Source organism: Anolis carolinensis, chromosome 2, assembly GCF_035594765.1.
Source record: "Anolis carolinensis isolate JA03-04 chromosome 2, rAnoCar3.1.pri, whole genome shotgun sequence".
NCBI classification, from domain to species: domain Eukaryota; kingdom Metazoa; phylum Chordata; class Lepidosauria; order Squamata; family Dactyloidae; genus Anolis; species Anolis carolinensis.
In genome coordinates, this window is record NC_085842.1 from 184,925,791 (window position 1) to 184,947,428 (window position 21,638).

General features: G+C 41.1%; 2 protein-coding genes across 2 annotated transcripts in view; both read right to left on the bottom strand.

Annotated features, from left to right (window-relative positions):
* Positions 1-4,418: 4,418 nt before the first annotated feature.
* Positions 4,419-14,456, bottom strand: lrrc58 (leucine rich repeat containing 58). Its single transcript, XM_062971297.1, has 4 exons — positions 13,826-14,456; positions 11,836-11,964; positions 9,691-9,968; positions 4,419-7,721 (listed from the first exon to the last, which is right to left on the bottom strand). The coding sequence occupies exons 1-4, from the start codon at positions 14,296-14,298 to the stop codon at positions 7,513-7,515; spliced, it is 1,089 nt and encodes a 362-aa protein (XP_062827367.1). The 5' UTR covers positions 14,299-14,456; the 3' UTR covers positions 4,419-7,512.
* Positions 14,457-18,381: 3,925 nt separating this feature from the next.
* The window catches only part of fstl1 (follistatin like 1), a 50,593-nt gene continuing 47,336 nt past the window's right edge, over positions 18,382-21,638 (bottom strand). The window contains exon 11 of the mRNA XM_003225801.4: positions 18,382-20,037. Within this exon, the coding sequence (XP_003225849.1) occupies positions 19,993-20,037 (45 nt within the window). The 3' untranslated portion in view covers positions 18,382-19,992. The remainder of the gene's footprint in view (positions 20,038-21,638) is intronic.

Here is a 21,638-nt window from a genome sequence, read left to right on the forward strand (position 1 = left end):
TGGAGATGAGCGCCAACCCCCAGAGTCGGTCACGACTGGACTTAACGTCAGGGGAAAACCTTTACCTTTACCTACACCCAGAGAGCACTGTGGACTCAAACAATGATGGATCTGGACCAAACTTGGCACAAATACTCAATATGCCCAAATGTGAACACTAGTGGAGTTTGGGAGAAATAGGCCTTGACATTTGGGAGTTGCAGTGGCTGCGATTTATAGTTCACTTACAATCAGAGCCCCTTGAACCCCACTGACGATATAATTGGGCCAAACTTCCCATACAGAACCCCCATGACCAACAGAAAATACTGGTCTTTGCCTACCCCTCTGAACCCTTCTCACAACCCCCCCAGGGGTCCCAACCCCCAGGTTGAGAAACACCGCTCTATGCATTCCAAACATGAGTGCCTTGCTTTCTTGTTATGCCGTCTCCCACGCAACCGCTGCATACATTTAATAGAATCTTAAGAGAGCACATGGACCACCTAGTCCAACCCCATTCTGCAATGCTGGAAAAGCACAAAGCACCTCCAACAGATGACCTTCTGCCAAAGAAGGAGCCTCCACTACACCCCCAAGGCAGAGAATTCTACTGTTGAACAGCTCTTACAGTCAGGAATTTAATAACAACTTTATTTGTAACCCACCCTATCTCCCTGGGGGGACTCAGGACAGTTTCCAAACAAAAGGTGGCAAACATTCAATGCCATAAAATAAATGAACCAAATTTCTTCCTAATGTTCAGGTGGAATCTCCTTTCCTGTCATTTGAACCCATTGCCCCATTGAGTCCTAGGGCCCTTCCAAACATGCCTTATATCCCAGGATCTCACCCCCGGTTTTCTGTTTATCCCACATTATCTGGCAATGTGGATAATCCAGTTTAAAGCAGAAAACCTGGGATATAGGGCCTGTCTGGAAGAGCCCCTAGTCTCCAGGGCAGCAGAAAACATGCCTGATCCCTCTTCCTTGTGACACCCTTTCACATACTTAAACATGGCTATCGTGTCTCCTCTCAACCTTCTCTTCTGCAGCCTAAACATACCCAGCCCTTTAATATGCTCCACATAGAGATTCATAGTCTTCAGACCTTTGATTATTTTAGTTACTTTGATTCTACAAATGTCCCGTTTTACAATCATCATAATCTTCCAGTACTTGGGATCATTCTTTCCACAGCTCAGAAGGAAACGTGTTCTTCCCATAACTGTGCTAAATGTCCCTCAAAATGCTGTGCTTTAGCCTGTCCATCAGCTCTTCTACTTGCTTGCCCTTAGGGCTGTATAGTTTGGCTCCATTTTATCAAACCAAATAGGCGAGTCACATTTGTATTCCGAAATTGAATCCGTTTCCTTATGGTCCTCTGAGCAGGAACAGCATCTATTTAAATATTTAGCGGTCGGTTCTGCTCCAGCTCAAACAGCTGTTCAGATCCTCTTACTGATACAATAGCTGCACACAGGAGAAGTAATTGAACTTCTTTTGTATTGCCAAGAGGCTATTCACGCTGCTTGAAACGGGAAATATAGGATTGGGCAGGCTCCTCCTTGTTCTGCAAGGATGGGATTATAAAGTTTCAAAATGGCAAGGTTTTATTTTCTCATGGTATGGTGCTTCATTGGCCAAATCTCTCAGACAGAAACATCACACTTGCAGAAGAAACATGTCTCTTTTATGTCATAGTTATGTGGGAAACCAGTCCTCCAAAGGATACACTTTGAGTCACAGCTGATCAAAGTAGATTTCATGGAGCGATAGTTGCAGGGTCACAAATAAATGCAGCCTGGATGAAATGGCGGCAAACTACTGGCATTCTGTGTGACTCAAAAATGCCTGAACTACTCAAGACTAGGATCTACACTGCAGTTGTTCTCCCAGTAGCCCTCTTTGGGGCAGAGTGCTGACCAGCAACAAAGAAACATGAACAAGCCCTTGACACAATGGAAATGAAAATGCTGAGATGGACACTTTGCTTGACACTTCTTTAACATGTGCCAAATGATGACATCTGTCAAAGATTAAGAATAAAAGCGATCATCAAGAAAATGCAGAAAGCAAGACTACGGAAGTACAGCCAAGTCACGAGAAGAGAATCAACATCAGTAGCACAAACAGCACCGCATTTAGAGATTGCAGAACAACGACCATGTGGATGGCCAAAGAAAAGATGGCTGGACACCATCAATGAAGGCATGCGTACTACCAACCTGAGAATGCCCAAAACAAAGCCCTGTGGAAATGCCAGTTACAATGCTAACCTCTCTGTTGAAAAAACAGCTTAGAAAGAAGGCAGTTGCAAGGCTATAATGTACCATACCCAAAATTATGTTGCTAGAAAGACACCTGTTCTCATTAGATTCACATAGCAATACTGAACACATTTTATTTTTATCTCATCAGTCCAAAAGGGTATAAATGTAGCTGATACACAGATGTATGATTTATATATGTAATACATATACAGTAGAGTCTCACTTATCCAACATAAATGGGCAGGCAGAATGTTGGATAAGTGAATATGTTGGATAATAAGGAGGGATTAAGGAAAAGCCTATTAAACATCAAATTAGGTTATGATTTTACAAATTAAGAACCAAAACATCATGTTATACAACAATTTTGACAGAAAAAGCAGTTCAATACGCAGTAATGCTATGTAGTAATTACTGTATTTATGAATTTAGCACCAAAATATCACGATGTATTGAAAACATTGACTACAAAAATGTGTTGGATAATCCAGAACGCTGGATAAGCGAGTGTTGGATAAGTGAGACTCTACTGTATGTAATATATGCCCTATACTGTCAGCAATTTAGTCAATCCAGAAAAGGCCTGGTTGAACATTCCCCCTTCCTTCCTCCAGAACTGCAGGCCTTTCTATTAGCTTTTCTATTGGCTTGAGGGAGAAGCCAAATCTAGTAAATCTTGTAATTTTTTCAAAGGAAAGTCAGTCAATTGCTAGACTATCCTTCTTTAAAACCTAAAAAAACATGTAAATATACACATGTATATATGGTGGCAGAGGAGGGCAGGAAAGAGAAGTAATCAGGAATCGGGCATACCATGATACTGGAGCAGAGGAGTGATACTTGCAGAAGGGATGCTGTTGGCCAGAGTCAAAGGTTATCTGGCTTGAATGCCAACCAAAGAAGAAAGGAAAAAGTTAGGGCTGAATGTATACGAGAGGCAAAAATAATCTGAGACTTCATCTTTAATAGAGGGGCATAACCTGATTTGCCTCACTCTGAGCAGAGGGGAGGATTAATATCTTGCAAACAATAGTCTTGTGGCATATGAAAGGCTAATAGATTCATGGTTGCAAAAGGTCTGGTGAAGTAGGGTTTAACTGGATACATTAAACACTATTGTCGGTAGGATTGCATACTATTTACATTTAAAATTCACCTCCCTTCAAAAAAGTCAAGCAATGTACAGTAGAGTCTCACTTATCCAACACTCACTTATCCAACGTTCTGGATTATCCAACGCATTTTTGTAGTCAATGTTTTCAATACATCGTGATATTTTGGTGCTAAATTCGTAAATACAGGAATTACAACATAGAATTACTGTGTATTGAACTACTTTTTATGTCAAATTTGTTGTATAACATGATGTTTTGGTGCTTAATTTGTAAAATCATAACCTAATTTGATCTTTAATAGGCTTCTCCTTAAGCTCTCCTTATTATCCAACATATTCGCTTATCCAACGTTCTGCCAGCCCGTTTATGTTGGATAAGTGAGACTCTACTGTATATAGGCCTGACCCTTCTGTAATTTATCCTCACAACCCCTCCCTTTGTTACTTATACTCAACCTTTGGGAATAATATATATTACTTAACTGAAGTTGCTTTGCCATTTTCTTGTTCACTATTTGTAGACTTTCTTCAAGCGTGATCAAATAACTTGGTGTCATCCACAGATTTGAAGACTGCACTCTTCAGCTGAAGTTTTCAATAACAAGCTGGATTTCAGTAAGGTCTTTGACAAGGTTCCACGTGACCTTTTAGCAAACAGTCAAATGTGGGCTAGGCAAAACTATAGTATAGCCACGCTAATTCAATAAAGCGCGTCTGCATGTGTCTTGAGCACTGAATGCTGCATGTGCCCTTTAAATCAAACTCAAAGCAAGTGTGTGGAATAATCAGATCTTCTCAAACAAAACAAGGCAAACTCTCCTCTCAAGCTGTAATTACTAACAAGGATGAATCCAGGAATACAAAGTTAACCCCTTGTCCCAAGCAAGATAAAATATATACTTTTAAAATTATATACAGGCTGCAAATCAATTCACCTGCAAGTTGGAAATGACTTAAACGAACATGACAACACCATAAATTGGAGGACAAAGTTTGCAACATAAACCCACTCAGAAGCAATGAGGTTAAGACGCATAAAAGAAAGATACAAAGTTTTGCTTAGTTTTGCTTTTAGTGTTAAAAAAATCCACTCTCCTTATTTTAGGAATAGCCAACATAAAAAGTTCCACAAGGCACTTTGAAACTTGGCAAACTAAATATGAGGCACATGATTACAAACAATGCAATTTGGTCAAACATCCTTATGAACATTCACTGTGCAATCAAGTGTGTGAGACAAGCAAGCAATGTAACTAATTGAGAATGTTAGGGATGAGAGTTGTTTTTATTCAATTTTACACTCCAGAGACATCTCTGTGAAGTTTCTTAAGAGCATTTAAGCAAGGAAACCTGCATCTCCCTGGTGCATTTAAGAAGCATTACAATGACTCATTGAAATAAGTAACAAAGCAGCACTCTTAAGGATTAAATTTCATTACTTCTCATGAATTAAATCCTCCTCATTCATTGCTACAAACTAGAATACAAATTAAAGGGGATCAAGGTTTCTCTCTTGCCAAATAACCCAAACAAGCTTTCAAAAAACACCAGGGAGGCCAGTCAAAGATGGGTAAGAAAGGCTGCATGAGCACCTAGCAAGGCACAGCACTAAACTTGCATTTACAAACATCGCATCTGATCTTTTTGGCTGAAGAGATGGCAGGGAAAAGGAGAAATGACAGGACAGATTAATTTATTCTCATTCAAATTTAGCACTTTCTGCACAGGTCTTGATACAGAGATAAGGCATCAATAGTATTTAAAATTCAAAGCACTTGAGAATTGCTTTAATGAAGACTAAAATGTCTGTTAATTGGTGAATATTTACAGAAAACACTTTTGAATGCTAGATCAGAATAATCTTAATTATGTACTTAGAAATGAAAGCACGTATTATCAACTGTCATCCAATTGTCAATAATCCTAGGAATCTAACAAAACAGGCTGCAGTTCAAGAAAACTAATACAAAAGAAAACATATAGCCAATAAGGATGCCAGGAGGCCCATCCCGGTCCCAGCTTTTGCTGTAACAGGTCTAAAACCAATGGTTACCTTTTGTCAAATAGGCCAGAAAATCAAGCAGCAAATGAGAAATGGACGTGATTGCGGCTGATAGCATTAATTAAATAATGTCATGATTGTGCTGGCCTTTTTAAAATGTAAAGCCTGGATGTTGCCAAAATCTGATTCTAGCATTAGCAAATTAGCAGACATCAATTAAGAGCTGAAGTTACAAAATCTGCTGATGAACATCCCTTCTGGCTCCAGTGAGGCACTACTATATTAAAAGCAAAGGCATGTTATATGAAGGAAAAATGAGGGCTGTAAAAAATCAGCAATGCTGCTGTATGCAACATAATTTTTGCATTTTTATAACACAAGCAAACCTCCAGATTTTATTGGTTGACAATGCATGCTTTCTTTAAGAAGTAACAATGGTGATTAAGTCAGTATAGAGTTGGAGTGCAAAAGATCTGGCCCCCAACACTTAACCTAAAGACAGATGAGATTGCTAGGCAAGGTTAGTAAAAAAGAAAAATTACCATTCTGCTAACTTTACAGACCCATCTTGCTCCAATAGTAATTCAACAGAGAAAGCCTTTACAAAATGCAGAAATATTAATACAAGTGCCTATAGATCAAGATTACAACACTATAGCCTTAACTGATTCTCAAGATTATTCAAAACAAAACCATGTTAAGAGAACAAAGAAATTCAGTTTTCATCAACTGCTTTATGCAAGAGTCTTTTCATAATTCTCCCCCATTCTGGCATGCACCTTTGTGGGGGATCAAAATAATGTACCTTTTAAAAAACGCTTTCATTACAAAAATATCACTCTTTCCAACCATTCAACCCACAATGTTGGGTTAAATTTTGGAAAAATTCAATCCAACTGGAGTGAGATAATTGGGGAAGATAATTGTGGATCCCCTTAAAAAGACAAGTTGACATAAAGTGTGTGGGGAAAGCAGAGTTGTTAATTTAAAAGAGACACACTCTCTGCATTCATTACAACAGCAAATGCTGTAGTGGAATATGGATGGACAACTCTCACTGTAGTAAGAGCCAAATACCTGTAGTGAGAGCCAAAAACTTGCATCTCTCTGTGAATTTATAATAAGGTGTTGTTTTTATCTCTTTTAGAAGGTGCCTCCCTGTCGTACATGACAGTACCTCTAATAAATCAATGTTTTAGGCAAGATACCTACAGAAGGAAAATAAGTATCTGGAAAAAGAGAAGATTAGTATTACTGTAAATATCTTTGTAGTGCAGGTTTTGGGAAAGATACCAGAGACGTGGATAAGTTTTTCAACTCTGATCTCTCAGTTATATAATACAAAGCCATATTATACTAAGTGTTGCAGTATAAAGTGTCATAAAGGAACAAAGGTCACAGAAGGCAATAATGGTGCATTTCAAAGCAATACATTATAAAGCAGTGGTTCCCAATCTGTGGGTCTCCAGATGTTTTGGCCTTCAACTCCCAGAAATCTTAACAGCTGGTAAACTGGCTGGGATTTCTGGGAGTCATCGGCCAAAACACCTGGGGACCCACAGGTTGAGAACCACTGGTATAAAGAAAGGCTGCATTCTGTTTTTATAACAGAACGTTGGTGATAGGCACTGTAAGCAAAGAAGGAAGAACATATCAAGATCTAAGGAATTTTTCTACTTTTGATGAATGTTGTTAAAATAAATACACATGAACCAAGCATCTGAAGTGAAGAAAGGGAACAATGTTCAAGTATGACAGTTGCAGATAATAATACTGGGGAGATCCCACCTTGCACTCCCCTCCATTATGTAATTTTTAGTCACAGTGACTAAGAACAGTTCACTTCATATGCAGTTTCAGTAGTGTAGGATTCCATGTGCCCTTTTAGCAGGCAACCGATTCCAAGAAGCCCTGGAATGAGCATATATCTTCACAGCTCCTTTGCCAGCTCCCTCCCTCAAGGCATGAAGCGCCTGTAACCTTCCCGAAAGCACAGTTCCAAGGAAGTCCAGGTTTGTCCAGATACACTTTCCATGAGCAAGCTACGATTTGGGGGATGCCCCTGCACAGAGTATTTGACACCCCATGTGCTTCCACAACTCCTTTTTGAAAGTGGCTTGCTGCAAGTCTTTTTCCTTCCTCTTCTTAGCCCAGAAGAACCTTTTGCATCCTGCGCGCAGCAACAATAGCTTCATCTTCTGAGTCTGACTCACTCTGGGAATTCGAACTCTGAGATGCAGAACTGCAAGGGGAAGAACACTCCGGGGAACAAAGGTAGTGCATCAGTGGAACACGGTACTTCCCACAGAAGTCAACAAATTTGATTTGCCGGACACAGCTGTCAAAATAGACTCCTACAAACAAACAAAAAGCCAGGTTTCTGAAAAAACAAATTCTTCAATCTGTTATTAAAAGTATATATTTGCATACATATAGATACGACAGTTAGTATACATACAAATCAAATTATGTTTCCGCACAAGGTATTAATATGCACCTAAAATAGCAAAAGATAAGTCCTTAGTCAGTGGTGTTTAAAAGTTGGCTGTCCTAACTTGCTGCAAATCAGTGGCAATTCTCTCTCAACCTGCAGTGTTGTGGTGGTGTGTGGATTTTTTTAAATGCGAAAACACTACCAGCTTCCAGTTTTTGATACACATCACTTTAATCCAGCAAGTACATTCCTATTAGGAACATGGAAGACACTAAGAAAAGGCTATGGCTGGTGTGTACCTTCCAGTAGTTTCTGACTTATGGTGACTCTAAGACAGATTTACCATGGAGGTTTCTTGGCAACGTTTCGCCAGAAAGGGGTCTGCTTTTGCCACCCTGAGGTTGAGAGAGTGTATGACAGGTATCCTCAAACTGGCTCTCCTGGCTCTCCAGCTGTTTGGGTCTCCAACTCTTAAGACTACTAGCCAGCACGTTCAGTAGTCAGGAATTCTGGGAGTTGGAGGCTCAAACAGTTGAAAGGCTGCAGTTTGAGGAGGCCTGGTGTATGACTTCTCAGTGGATTTCCATGGCTGACCTTTGATTCAAATTCAAGTCTCCAGGGTAATAATCCAGTGCTGAAATCATTACATCATTACAAAAGTAGCCATATTAACCTCCCCTCCCCAAAAGGAGGGAAATTGTAGTGGGCTTCAAGTTGTAAGCTGCCTTGGACGGTAGGGGACTTTCTTTCTTGGATAAGTATCTCCCAAAAGTTTTTTAGTGGTGTATTGCTACATGGCAGCACATTAGACTAAACAGCCCTTGTGGTCTCTTTCAATTCTATGCAGATATCAACAGAAGAAGAGAAATGAAGCAGTGCAACCGTGTCAGTTTTCCTGAGAGCCCTATATTTAGTCCTTTCTCTGTTGTCTTTTGTCAGCATACCTTTGAAGTGGTTTCACAAGAATGAAAAAAGGGAGCAAGGAGAGAGACCAGCTTCTTTTTATCCACTGAACACATTCCATCCCAGCTGGTTATTAAATTAACTTTCTTATTGTATTGTAAGAATTAGAGGCTAAATTTATTTTACCCTCCTCGCATTCTTCTTTTTCTAGATTATTAAACCTGGAGCCTTTTTGGTTGAAGAACAGGCTACACTTTTAAAAATAATAAATCAATGCAATGTTGCCTTGATGCAAGTACTGAACTAAGCTAGTTTGTTAAGAGTGCTGTCGAGAGCAATGCTTCTATGGATACACTTTGTTGTATTTTGATTTTTACTGTAATGTCTCTATGTTATAAAAACTGATTTAAGTAACTCAACTTGTATGCTCAAAGGCTTCTTAATTTAATTCAAAGGGATATAAATCCCTTCTCTAAATGTTTTAGTAACAGGGAACTTAAGGGACTATCTCCTACCACGTTAATGTGCCACCTTTGAAAAGCAGCTACTTCAGTCCTCTTTCAGGTGAAAACATGGGAGAGGGCAACCTTGTTAGAATAGTCATCTTCCTCCTTATCAAATAAAAAAAATTGAAATTCCACTCTGCTGTTACTTAATTATATTTATTGACTGTCATTTATGTTAGTTGGGTTTAATTTTTACTGTCTTAATTTTTTGATTTTGGGATTGTATTTCTAAAAGGTTTCCGTATACATGCTGTGACCCAATTTGAGGATCTTGCTAACTAAAGGGGAAAAACAGGGTTTAAAATAAAATATATTAAATCATTTAAAACGTGAAACACACTGGGCTTGTTCTTCAACTTAGTAATCAGACTTGGTAATTAATGACTGTTAACAACTTAGGCACCAAGAAGGGACACGGGCCAATTCTGCATGGAGGGTGTGCCAAAAAGGCAGGAGAAAGGGGCTGGGGACAGAGCATACCTCCACATTTGGGGTTAGGGCAGTTGCTGGCCAAGTTCAAGTACCGGAGGAGGTTCCCAGGAAGATCACTAGGAATATAGGGAACATTGCGGGTTTTGATTGTGCGTCCAGCCAGCTCCTGGAGACTTGGAGGATTGTATGTCAAGTCACGGACAAATCGCACTACCAATGGATTCCCCCGCAAACTCAGTTCTTCAAGATGCACAAGATTGAGAATCTCCCGAGGGAGGTACGTCAGCAGGTTATTGTGAAGGCTAAGGGAACGCAAGGAATGCAACCTGGAAAGCAAAGCGATAACAATCTTGAGGTAATTCTGTGCCAAAAGCTAAGTTCCCTCTTAGGGACAGAAGGAGCGACTGATACTGTCTTGAAGGATTAACCAAGGTACACATTTCTGGCTAGCCCCTATCATAAAAAAAATATTAGCCATGATGGCCAGAAGTGAGTAGTTTTCATGAGATGAAGCCTTCACAAAACATATACAAATAGCTCAAATAAGTATGGTATTCATGGATACCAAAATTTATGGATGCTGAAGCCGCAGTATATATTTTCTTATATAAAATGGAAAAAAACAAGATTTGTTTTGAGGGAGGTCTTCCAGTGTGATTCTATGGTAATTTTTTGGTTAAAGTATAATACCAATTAGCACTGTGAGACCTAGAAAAGCCACTCTAGGTCCTCCACTGATGGAATTCTTGTAGTTTGAGAAGTCAAAACATAATGTTTGCTATTGTCAGTTATTTTGGAATATATTCCCTGATGATATGAGGATTGTATTTTTCATCCAATCTGAAAAAGTTCCTTTGGTGATGGGTGTAGTGGGGGTTACTGAAAAAGATGCATGGCAGTGCAAATATGTAAATCACATTTGAAAAAGTTTTTAAAATTATATTTTGATAAAATCATTCAGAAGCCAGAACTGGTCTGTCTTCTGAATCCCCTCTCCCCACCCCGTTAAAACCCACTCTCTCCATACACTCGCAACTGCTTCTCACATAAAAGTGCACTGCTGATTCAGGATATATAAAATCAGTGATGCATTCTCTGTGAAATTTCATTCATATGCATGTTACTATGAATATCAAGAAAACAAGTCTCTGGGAAGCACCTCTGTTGGCTCAAACAAAGGCTACATCAGATCACTGACACTGCTATCCTATACCCTTATACTAGAGTAAGCCACCTGATCAGATGTTAATTACCATATTATCCCTGATCAGATGTTAATTACCATATTAAAGAGATTAGGTACTTGTACAGAAATGCCATGTGAAATATAGTTTGTTATTATCACTGTACAAATTCCAATTTTGGGGCTGTATGCATGCTGTGAATGTGCAACAATTATACATTCCAAGATAAAGATGTAAAGGCAAAAAAGGGGAAAAATAGAGAGAAATTGTTTTTCCTGGAAAAATAATGGTGAGAGGATAGGACAAGGTGTTCCCCCCATATTTACTATTTCAAAATTATTTCTCAAACCTATGTAAATGGAAGTTTTATGTAAATCTATGTAGAGCAGCAAATCACTGTAATCTTGGGTATTTTTACAAGTTAATTTTATGGACAAGATTACATTCTATATACTTGACACTATGTAGAAGTAGTGAAAACAAAATAATTTTCTCTCCTTTATGTTGCTGCTTTAGCTAGTTTTTATTGAGGCATTTTGCTTGCTCCTCAAACTACCAAAACCAAGGAGCCTCATGACAGTTCAGGAATCTATAACAACATTTTTAGCAGAAAATCATTTTTTAAAAAGGATTTTCAATTTGTAATTATGTTCTGAAAAAACTACCCGTATGTACTCAATCTAATGCACCTTTGAATCTTATGCAAACCTCAATTTTCAAAACCCCAAAACAAAAACAAAAAAAGGATTTGCTGGCAAATGTAACGTGCAGAGGCAAAAAGTGCACTCTTTGACAAATACATTTCCAATTTGAAAGTGGGGGGGGGGGGGTAACACTGCATCTTAATGTTTCTAAAACTGCACCTCTGTCTATATTGTGAGCAATCAAACATAGCTTTCATCCTTCTTCACAAACACGTATGCTTTCTGAAGCAAATATCAGATTCCACACTACTACAAATTTAGGAGATCAGACCAAGATAAATATTTAAAAGCATAAAAATACTTACTGTGCTAACTGAGGGGGAATACTCTGTATTTTGTTATCACACAAGACAAGGTAACTTAGTGAAGGCAAGTTTGCTAACTCGGGTGGAACTGAAGTAATGAAATTTCCTCCAAGATACAAGAATTCTAAACTGAAAAACAAAAGCAAATGGATACACAGATTGTGAAGGACAAATTCTCTCATCTCAAACTATTCTCTCAAAAGATCTAATTTTGCAAGTAAAAATTGTATGAAAAGATAAACTGTGGGGTATATTTTCGAAACAGACTAAGGGAGCATAACGAAAGCAATCTGAAAGTTAAATAATAAAAAATGAAGTACATTTATCCCCAACATTTAGTTCCTTCTTTATCTATACTTATTTGGCATAACATATCATGCTGAGTTGTTTAGAGGCTTACTTGTGGACTTTACTGTGTAAACTCTGCTAAATCACATGTTCAAAATGGGAGAGGGTTCTGCTAAAAGGAACTGATTGATTGAGGTAGAGGCTGCAGCCACCAGCTCCTAAGGAATAGGAGCTTGTGAACAGGGTTAGTAAACAGGGCAGTCTGTTCAGTGGGTGCATCAGAGAGAGAGGTACAGTGTGGTGTCACATCCCACTTTAATTATTAAAAAAAGTATTGTCGCTTATGGGATGCATAGATTTTTCTAACACACACAAAAACAGTGCTTCAGCAACTGAAGAATCTGTAGTATTTCAGAAAACACAATTAGGATTCCATCTCCAAATAATCCATTTTGGCAATACTTTGCAGACTGATTCCAACAGAATACTGACAGGATGGGGCGAATGTCATGTGATGGGACACGTTCAAAATAATTCCCAATGAATCTCAGAAATTGAGTATTTCCTAATGTGATAGGGTCCTTAGTATGTGTCACCAACATGAAATGCGAGGACAGTTCTGTAGAAGGAAAGCTAGCAGTTTGCCTATAAAGCCCTAAATCTGTGGGTCCCCAGATGTTTTGGCCTTCAATTGCCAGAAATCCTAAAAGCTGGTAAACTGGCTAGGATATCTGGGGGTTGTAGGCCAAAACACTTGGGGGTCCACAGGTTGAGAACCACTGCCTTAAATGGTTCGGGCCCAGTCTACTTGAGGGACTGCTTCTCCTCCCACATGAGCCCTGAGATCTTCACAAGAGGCCCTTCTCTCAGTCCCACCACTGTTACAAGTGCGGTTGGTAAGAACGAGAGAGAGGGCCTTTTCGGTGGTTGCCTTGCAACTCTGGAACTCTTTTCCTAGAGAGGTACAACTGTGGGTCTTTCGCTCTCAAGATTAAACCTTTTAATGCAACTAGACTTTTCCTATTGATCAACAATAGGCAATGACCAGATACATATGGGTAATTGTATATTTTTGGATTGCTATCTCGGACCAGCAATATTTTAGCATGGCCTAAAGGAAATGGAGTTTTTAGGGCCCTAGAACAAGTCTTTTAATTGATAACCTTAATGGCCTGAGGACCAGAGGATTTTTTAATGACATAATGTTTTGATTCACAACCTCTGAGGATGCCTGCCATAGATGTGGGCGAAACGTCAGGAGAGAATACTTCTGGAACATGGCCACACAGCCAAAAAGACATACAACAACCCTGTGATCTCGGCCATGAAAGCCTTCGACAACATTTTGATTTATTTATTTGTTCAATTTGGCTTATGCAGTGTGCGTTTTTGTTTACTTTGCTTACTTTGTTTACTTTTTTGTTGTATTTCTATATTATATATTTTTGTCATTTTTTACCATTGTACGCGGCTTTGAATCCCACCCATGGGAGAAAAGCAGGATTAAAAATATAAATAAATAATTTGTCAGGGTTTTAAGGGGCCGTGGCTGAAAACTACGAGATGGTGGGAGCTGTAGCTTTCCCAAAGCAGACGAGGGTGGGGGCGGGTCAAGAGGTGCTAGCGCGCCTCAACTCCCCGGTGTGGTCCCTGGAGGGTGGTCTCTAACTGCCTCCCTCCCGTGACCGGGGCTCCGACCGACCTGCCGAGCTCCTGGATGGCGGGCGGGATGGCCTGGAGGCGGTTGCTGCCCAGGCTGAGGCTACGAAGGCGGCGGAGGCCCAGCACAGAGGGCGGCAGCTGGGCGAAGCGGTTGCCGCTGAGGTTGAGGGCGCGGAGAGAGCGGCCCAGCGGAGAGGAGGCCAGGCCCTTGGGCAGCGAGCCCGGCCCGCCCAGCCGGTTGTTCTTGGCCAGCAGCGTGCGGAGGCGGCACAGGCCCAGCAGCTCCGGCCCCAACGCCGACAGCCCCGTCCCGCTCACGTCCAGCTCCTCCAGGCCCGGGAAGCGCGCGCCCAGCTCCGCGGGAAGGCCTCCCGAAGGCGACAGCCACGACGACGGCACCGCCAGGCGCCGCGAGGGAGGCGAAGGGCCGCCCGCCGCCTCCGCTTCCTCTGTCGCCTCCTCCGGCTCCTCTCCTCCCGCCGGAGGGGCCTCCTTGCCCGGCTCCTCCGCCATCTCCTGCGGCCTACCGCGGATTCAAGCGCCCCTCACCGTCGCCAGCCGCGGCCTCAGCACCCAAGGGGGCGGGACATCCGGGGCGCCAGCCGCGTTCTTCCGCTCTCGAGCCCAGCGGGCAACACCCGCCTGTTTGGCCTTGCTTCTCAGCTGGGAGTGGCGACGGCCGACAGGGAGGTCTGGCGTGAGCTGGTCCATGGCGTCAGGAAGAGTCGGAAGCGACTGAATGAATAAACAACACAACATAAGGCAAATATTCCATGACTTTTACACAACAACAACATACAATACACGTACACAGACAAAGGCCTTCCCCTTTTTCATCTCTGACATCTGGAGGAGTCTCCACCTGTAATGAAGTATGAACTTTTGGTTTACAGATGTTATGTTTAATTGTGTGTTTGTGTTTTAAACGGGTAAGTATTACAGTTATTGCATCTCAGCACTCAAAGGTTGGTTGCCATGGAGAAGTAGGCGGAGCCAACTGCGTTTTGTTGAAAAAGTGCAGAGTTTAAAAAAGGGATTCAGTCTGTGCTCGATGAGGCACAGGGAAGATTGATCCTAGGTTGAGGGGATCAAGGAGACTCAATTGTTCATTTTTGAGTCGGTTTAAAATAAGTTTGGTAACTTATTTAATGTAGTCTGTGTCCTGGTAAGGAACAGAGAATCTGTGATCGTATATCACAGGGTGACTGCGGTTTAAAAGTAGCAGAGGAAGAAGTTCTAACTACTTTAAGTAAAAGAAGTGACACTTTAGGGAGTTTAACTCACCTCATTCTAGTATTGTAACTGTTAATAAAAGTGCCTCTAAGTGAGAAACAACATTGTAACCACTAAGCTCTGTGCCTGAATAAACTTGCTATTGTTTCTCCAACATCTAAGCTTCTGTCACATATATTATAAACCAAGTTGTGTTACCATCTAAAGTGAATAAGAAGAAAGATTTTTTTTTTAAAAGGTCTCCTCTCTGAGTCTTTGGTGGTTACATCTTCGCACCACCACACTCCAGGGCAGAGAGTTCCACTGCTGAACAGCTCTCACAGTCAGGAAGTTCTTAAGGTTCAGGTTGTGGCGCCTGGAGCTTCATTGGAGCCACCACCGGCGTAGAGACCTACTTGGCCACGCCATGATCTTGGAGGCTAGGCAAAACCAGGCTTGGTTTGTACTTGGATCCCCCCCCCCCCCCCCCCGGTTGCCGTTTTGTCAGCAAGGAAGTGGACCAGGAGTCCTCAAACTTTTGAAGCTGCGGGCCAGTTCATGGTCCCTCAGTCTGTTGGGGGGCCAGCCTCTAAACGTCGAATTACATTATGGTTTTACAAATTAAGCATCAAAACATCATGTCTTACAAGTCTGCCACTTGTTTGGGAGTGTGGCTGTACTTGTGTTGTTATTGGGCGTGTTGCCCCGCTGTGTGTTGCTGCCTAGAGAAACAGCTGTGGATCCAGGTGGGAGGCAGAATGTGTTGGATAATACAGAATGTTGGATAAGTTAAGGTTGGATAAGCGAAACTCTGTAATAAATGTATCATAGATGAAGACTTGGAATCAGTCTTTTTGGTGAATAAAATAATGTAAGGTGCAAAGTTACAAAACACTTCAAAGACTAATTCATTTGATTCAGTAGGTTTTGATCCCCGGTAACTTGGGCTTATATTGAAAAAAATAATTGGCTGTTTCCCACTGAAATATTGTTGACATGTGGCTTAGTGTGTCCACATTTCTGCTACCACATTTCTGGGCCCGGTTCTGTTCAACATCTTTATTAATGACTTAGACGAAGGGTTAGAAGGCACAATCATCAAGTTTGCAGATGACACCAAACTGGAAGGGATAGCTAACACTCCAGAAGACAGGAGTAGAATTCAAAACGATCTTGACAGATTAGAGAGATGGGCCAAAACTAACAAAATGAAGTTCAACAGGGACAAATGCAAGATACTTCACTTCGGCAGAAAAAATGGAATGCAAAGATACGCAATGGGGGACGCCTGGCTAGACAGCAGTATGTGTGAAAAAGACCTTGGAGTCCTCGTGGACAACAAGTTAAACATGAGCCTACAATGTGATGCGATGGCGAAAAAAGACAATGGGATTTTGGCTTGCATCAATAGGGGTATAGCGTCTAGATCCAGGGAAGTCATGCTACCCCTCTATTTTGCCTTGGTCAGACCACACCTGGAATACTGTGTTCAATTCTGGACCCCGCAGCTGAAGCTAGAAAGCATCCAGAGGAGGGCGACTAAAATGATCAAGCATCTGGAGAATAACCCCTACGAGGAGCGGCTTAAAGAACTGGGTATGTCTAGCCTGCAGAAGAGTAAACGGAGAGGAGACATGATAGCCATGTACAAATATGTGAGGGGAAGTCACAGGGAGGAGGGAGCAAGCTTGTTTGCTGCTGCCCTGCAGACTAGGACACGGAACAATGGCTTCAACCTACAGGAAAGGAGATTCTACCTGAACATCAGGAAGAACTTCCTCACTGTGAGAGCTGTTTGGCAGTTGAACTCTCTTCCCCGGACAGTGGTGGAGGCTCCTTCTTTCAAGGCTTTTAAGCAGAGGCTGGATGGCCATCTGTTGGGAGTGCTTTGAATGAGTTTTTCCTGCTTCTTGCGGGGGGTTGGATTGGAAGGTCTCCAAAAAGACCTTGGAGTCCTTGTGGACAACAAGTTAAACATGAGCCAGCAATGTGATGCAGCAGCTAAAAAAGCCAATGGGATTTTGGCCTGCATCAATAGGGGAATAGGGTCTAGAACCAGGGAAGTCATGCTCCCCCTCTATTCTGCCTTGGTCAGACCACACCTGGAATACTGTGTTCAATTTTGGGCACCGCAGATGAAGGGAGATGTTGACAAGCTGGAAAGCGTCCAGAGGAGGGCGACTAAAATGATTAAGGGTCTGGAGAACAAGCCCTATGAGGAGAGGCTTAAAGAGCTGGGCATGTTTAGCCTGCAGAAGAGAAGGCTGAGAGGAGACATGATAGCCATGTACAAATACGTGAGGGGAAGTCATAGGGAGGAGGGAGCAAGCTTGTTTTCTGCTGCCCTGCAGACTAGGACACGGAACAATGGCTTCAAACTACAGGAAAGGAGATTCCACCTGAACATCAGGAAGAACTTCCTCACTGTGAGGGCTGTTCGGCAGTGGAACTCTCTCCCCCAGACTGTGGTGGAGGCTCCTTCTTTGGAAGCTTTTAAGCAGAGGCTGGATGGCCATCTGTCGGGGGTGCTTTGAATGCGATTTCCTGCTTCTTAGTGGGGGGTTGGACTAATGGCCCATGAGGTCTCTTCCAACTCTACTATTCTATGATTCTATGAGGTCTCTTCCAACTCTACTATTCTATGAAAGTTTGTAGGTGCTGTTGTAGATCCAAGAAATCAATATAGTCCCCCAAAACATTTCATTGAGTGCTTGTCGTGGCAACAACTGATGGCGGAATCCAAGGAGACCTGTGCTTCTTTTGAAGAAATCTGACATTGACCATTTAATGTAGTTTAAAACTGGTTTTGAAGAAAGTGGTTTCACTGTACTGATGATTACATAGGCCCATCTGCACTGATCATTTAATGCAGTTCAAAGTTAGCTTCTAACTGTGGCAACCAAACAACTAAGTTGCACAAAAGTGCATGAAAGAAATCCCTTAAACTGCATCAGTGGCCTCAAACTGGTTCCAGAATTTCCTGTGTAATAATCTACACAGCGAAACTATTGTCTTCAATTTCAATTTGAAATTGCATTAAATGGTCAGTGTAGATAGGACCATAGGAAATCCTGGAACCAGTTTTAAGACCTTAACAAACCACAGAGCACTGGAGTGTAGCAAGGGCTTTCTTTTGTTCAGTTTTGTGAGTGTTGGTTGGTTGCCACAGCTTGAAGCTAGCTAGATTCAAACTACATTAAATGGTCAGTGGAGATGGGGCCCTGGACAAAGGTTATGTTTGAATCAAGAGTCCTATGAGGCTTTCTTAGGAGAATTGGATTAGTGTATTTAGTCAACTTAACAATTTCTCATATTACAGTTCCCTTCAAAATCCAATAGTCCATCCAAGTATACATGCACTGAAAGAACAACAATGTTCAGATGTTTATCATATCAATGAGAGGAGATTGAGTCCCCTGCTTTTATTGTCAAAATTATTAAACAGCATGGATCTTACACCAAGTAATAACAACAGGCTTCATCACTCCCCTGGCTTTTCTTGGTGACTAGTTTTATCTTCTCCCTGTATGGAATAAGCTGTCAAATATTTTGGGTTATCTTGCAAATCCCAGCTGTTGCTAGTCCATTCTGGAAATTACAGTAGCAGTGCCACAAATGAAAGCAACGGGAATTTACTCAACATAGTGGTGGCAGTATCCAAAATTGTTTGCAGAATTAAGAGGAAAGACAACTTCATCTAACCTCTCTAGAGCAGTATTTCTCAACTGTGCTCCTCCAGATGTTTTGGACTTCAGCTCCTACCATTCCAAACAGCTGATAAACTGGCTGGGATTTCTGGGAGCTGAAGTCCAAAACACCTGGAGATGCACTGTTCTAAAACACAGGGATCACCAAACTATGCATGAGACAAATACTTCTGCTTCTTTCGTTTCAGTTAACAGGACTGGATCTCAACTCCTACTGAAGCAAAGTCACAGGAATATTTCACATCCTTGAAAGAATAATCTGTGCAGAAAGGCAACAGGCTTCCCTGTGAGCTATCATGCACATACCATGGATTTTTTTTAGCATAAGGGACACTGAAAAATTAAATCCAGAATAGTCCCAAATGTTCTGGGTGCCCTTGATGCTGCATTGATTCTGCTTCTTTGATATATGCAGCTATAATACAAAGCACACACCCAGAAAGTACAGCATTTTGCAGTAACTATAAACAATATCTATAAATCAAAGATACAAAAAGCTCAGTTAAAAGTCATTAATTACAAAGACTCAGTGTAAGAGTGTGATAAGAAAATATACTGTAGCACCTTTGCAAAGAGAGGAGGAAAGAAAATGAGGTCACTTTGGACTGACAATGCACTGGGGTGATTTAGCTTTTGGCAAAGAGGGGAGGCTTGATCTGCATGCGCTAGGAAACCTCATCCGCAACAGCAAAAAAATGGACTATAGATTCTGTGCTGGTGGAGACAAGGTACGAAGGGGCGGGGGAAGAGAGAAGGGAGGATATGAAGGATGTCTATGTGTAAAAAGAGAAAAACAAGGTGTCATGATGGGGCATTGTGAGACATAACAATATGGCAAAGAATGCTCAGTCACATGCCTTTGCCTCCCACATTCCTCCACTTACAGCCACTGTTGTGCAAAAGCAATTATAAGCTATCAGGGAAATTTGTTGGGCAAGACATCACCACAAAGTCTCACAGAAGCTGTGATTACAGATAGTAACAGTGATGCTTCCTCCAAATTCCAAGAGATCGAAAGTTGGAATGGTTTGCTGCCCTCCCTAATCCCCATTAGTGCAACTCCTCATCCTCACTCTAGAAACCATAATACAGAAGGGTTTCTTTTAAATTCCAAAATAATCCATCCCATCTTTTCTTTGCCTCCCTCTCAATGCTATAGAATGTAAATATCTGTGACTGATCAATAAGTCCTAAACACATTTGCATATTGAAATCAGCACTGAAGGAACACAGGTAGGTGAGTCAGGAAATACACCCGGCCTTTGGGACAGTTTCATTGGTTTTCCTCTTAGATCTCTTTGGTGGCCATTTGCTTGAGCTTCTCAGATGTCTCCTAGAATGGATGGAAGAAAGAAAGAAAGAAAGAAAGAAAGAAAGAAAGAAAGAAAGAAAGAAAGACAGAAAGAAAGTTGTTAGACGGTTGCATAGTGGTTTCACATGTTGGTGCCATGACTGTGTGACTACAGATGGAAAATTTCCACATCTGGTTGATCCCTTTTATATGTTAAAAAAACCCACTCAATTATTATTTTGCCCCAAGACATTTTTTGTTTGAAAAGACAGAGCTGAAAAAGTATATGAAGGTTATAGGGTAAAGGTTTCCTCTGACGTTAAGTCCAGTCATGTCTGACTCTGGGGGTTGGTGCTCATCTCCATTTCTAAGCCGAAGAGCTGGCGTTGTCCGTAGACACCTCCAAGGTCATGTGGCCGGCATGACTGCATGGAGCGCCGTTACCTTCCTGCAGTACCTATTGATCTACTCACATTGGCATGTTTTTGAACTGCTAGGTTGGCAGAAGCTGGAGCTAACAGCAGGCGCTCACTCAGCTCCCGAGGCTTGAACCTGCGACCTTTCGGTCTGCAAGTTCAGCAGCTCAGTGCTTTAACACACTTTGCCACCGGGGCTCCATGAAGTTTATATTCCTAGCAAAAACAAACAGGAAAAAATGGGCAATATGTTTTATTAGGGCCTCTAAGATGTTACAAGTGTTACGTTAGTGTAACCAAAAAACAAAAAGGCTTTTCTTCTGTTGACCCCTTGATCCTATTTTTTTTCTTTCTATTTCTCTCTGTGTGTTTTTAATTTATGGGCCTTTATCTACTTAAAATAACTTTTTTGACTTTAATATTAATCAAAGTTGATAGACATCTGCTGTCTTTAGCTCTGCTTAACTATGTATCATCTATGAGCACAAATCCTTTACGCATTATGAAAAGAATATTTTCATCTTTCTGTCATAACAGTAATATTCAAGACCACTTCCTGGAATTAAAGCAGATGTAGGGCTCACAAAATAATTCCACCGATCTCATCATGGGTAAGATGTAGAATAATCAACAACATTGGTGTTATCTCAGTTTTTAAAAAAGATTTTATACACAAAGGTTAAGTTTTGTTCTCTGTGACCAACAGGCAAATGTAGGCTATTGGCCCTTGTAGAAGGGTATTAAATATATTGCTTTCTCTCAGTCAGGCTTGTAAAGGGCATGCCGCTCTCCTGCCACCTTGTTTGATAGTTCACATGAATTCTTTGCAATCCTCTGCTTTGTATTCCTGTGATGTAATAATATGTGTTTTAATTTATTGTTTTTAATGTTTGTACGAAATGTTTATTTGATTGTGTTTTATTGATTTGTTATTTACCTTGTTTACCTGAGTTATATTAATTATTCAGTCTATATATTAGGTACTTTTGGCATCAAATGGCTCCATTTTGTTGTGAGTTGTCCTGAGTCCCCACAGGGGAGATAGGACAGGATACAAAAAAGTTATTATTATTTAATAAGGCAAGTTCTTAAACACAGTGACCTCCTGAGGCGCAGAATAGTTATAGTTATTCTTAGTGGCCTACAAGATACAGATTCAAACAATATCATAGTATCTAAAAAAATTACAGAAATAATAGTAAGCATAGTATACAAAGTAATGAATCC

Excerpts from the sequence above, each read along its gene's own strand:
- lrrc58 (XM_062971297.1), bottom strand. The coding sequence starts at position 14,298 with ATGGCGGAGGAGCCGGGCAAGGAGGCCCCTCCGGCGGGAGGAGAGGAG. Across the intron at positions 11,965-13,825 it reads GCCATCCAGGAGCTCGGCAG|TTTAGAATTCTTGTATCTTG; the intron begins GTCGGTCGGAGC and ends TTTGTTTTTCAG. Across the intron at positions 9,969-11,835 it reads ATTCCCCCTCAGTTAGCACA|GTTGCATTCCTTGCGTTCCC; the intron begins GTAAGTATTTTT and ends TTTGCTTTCCAG.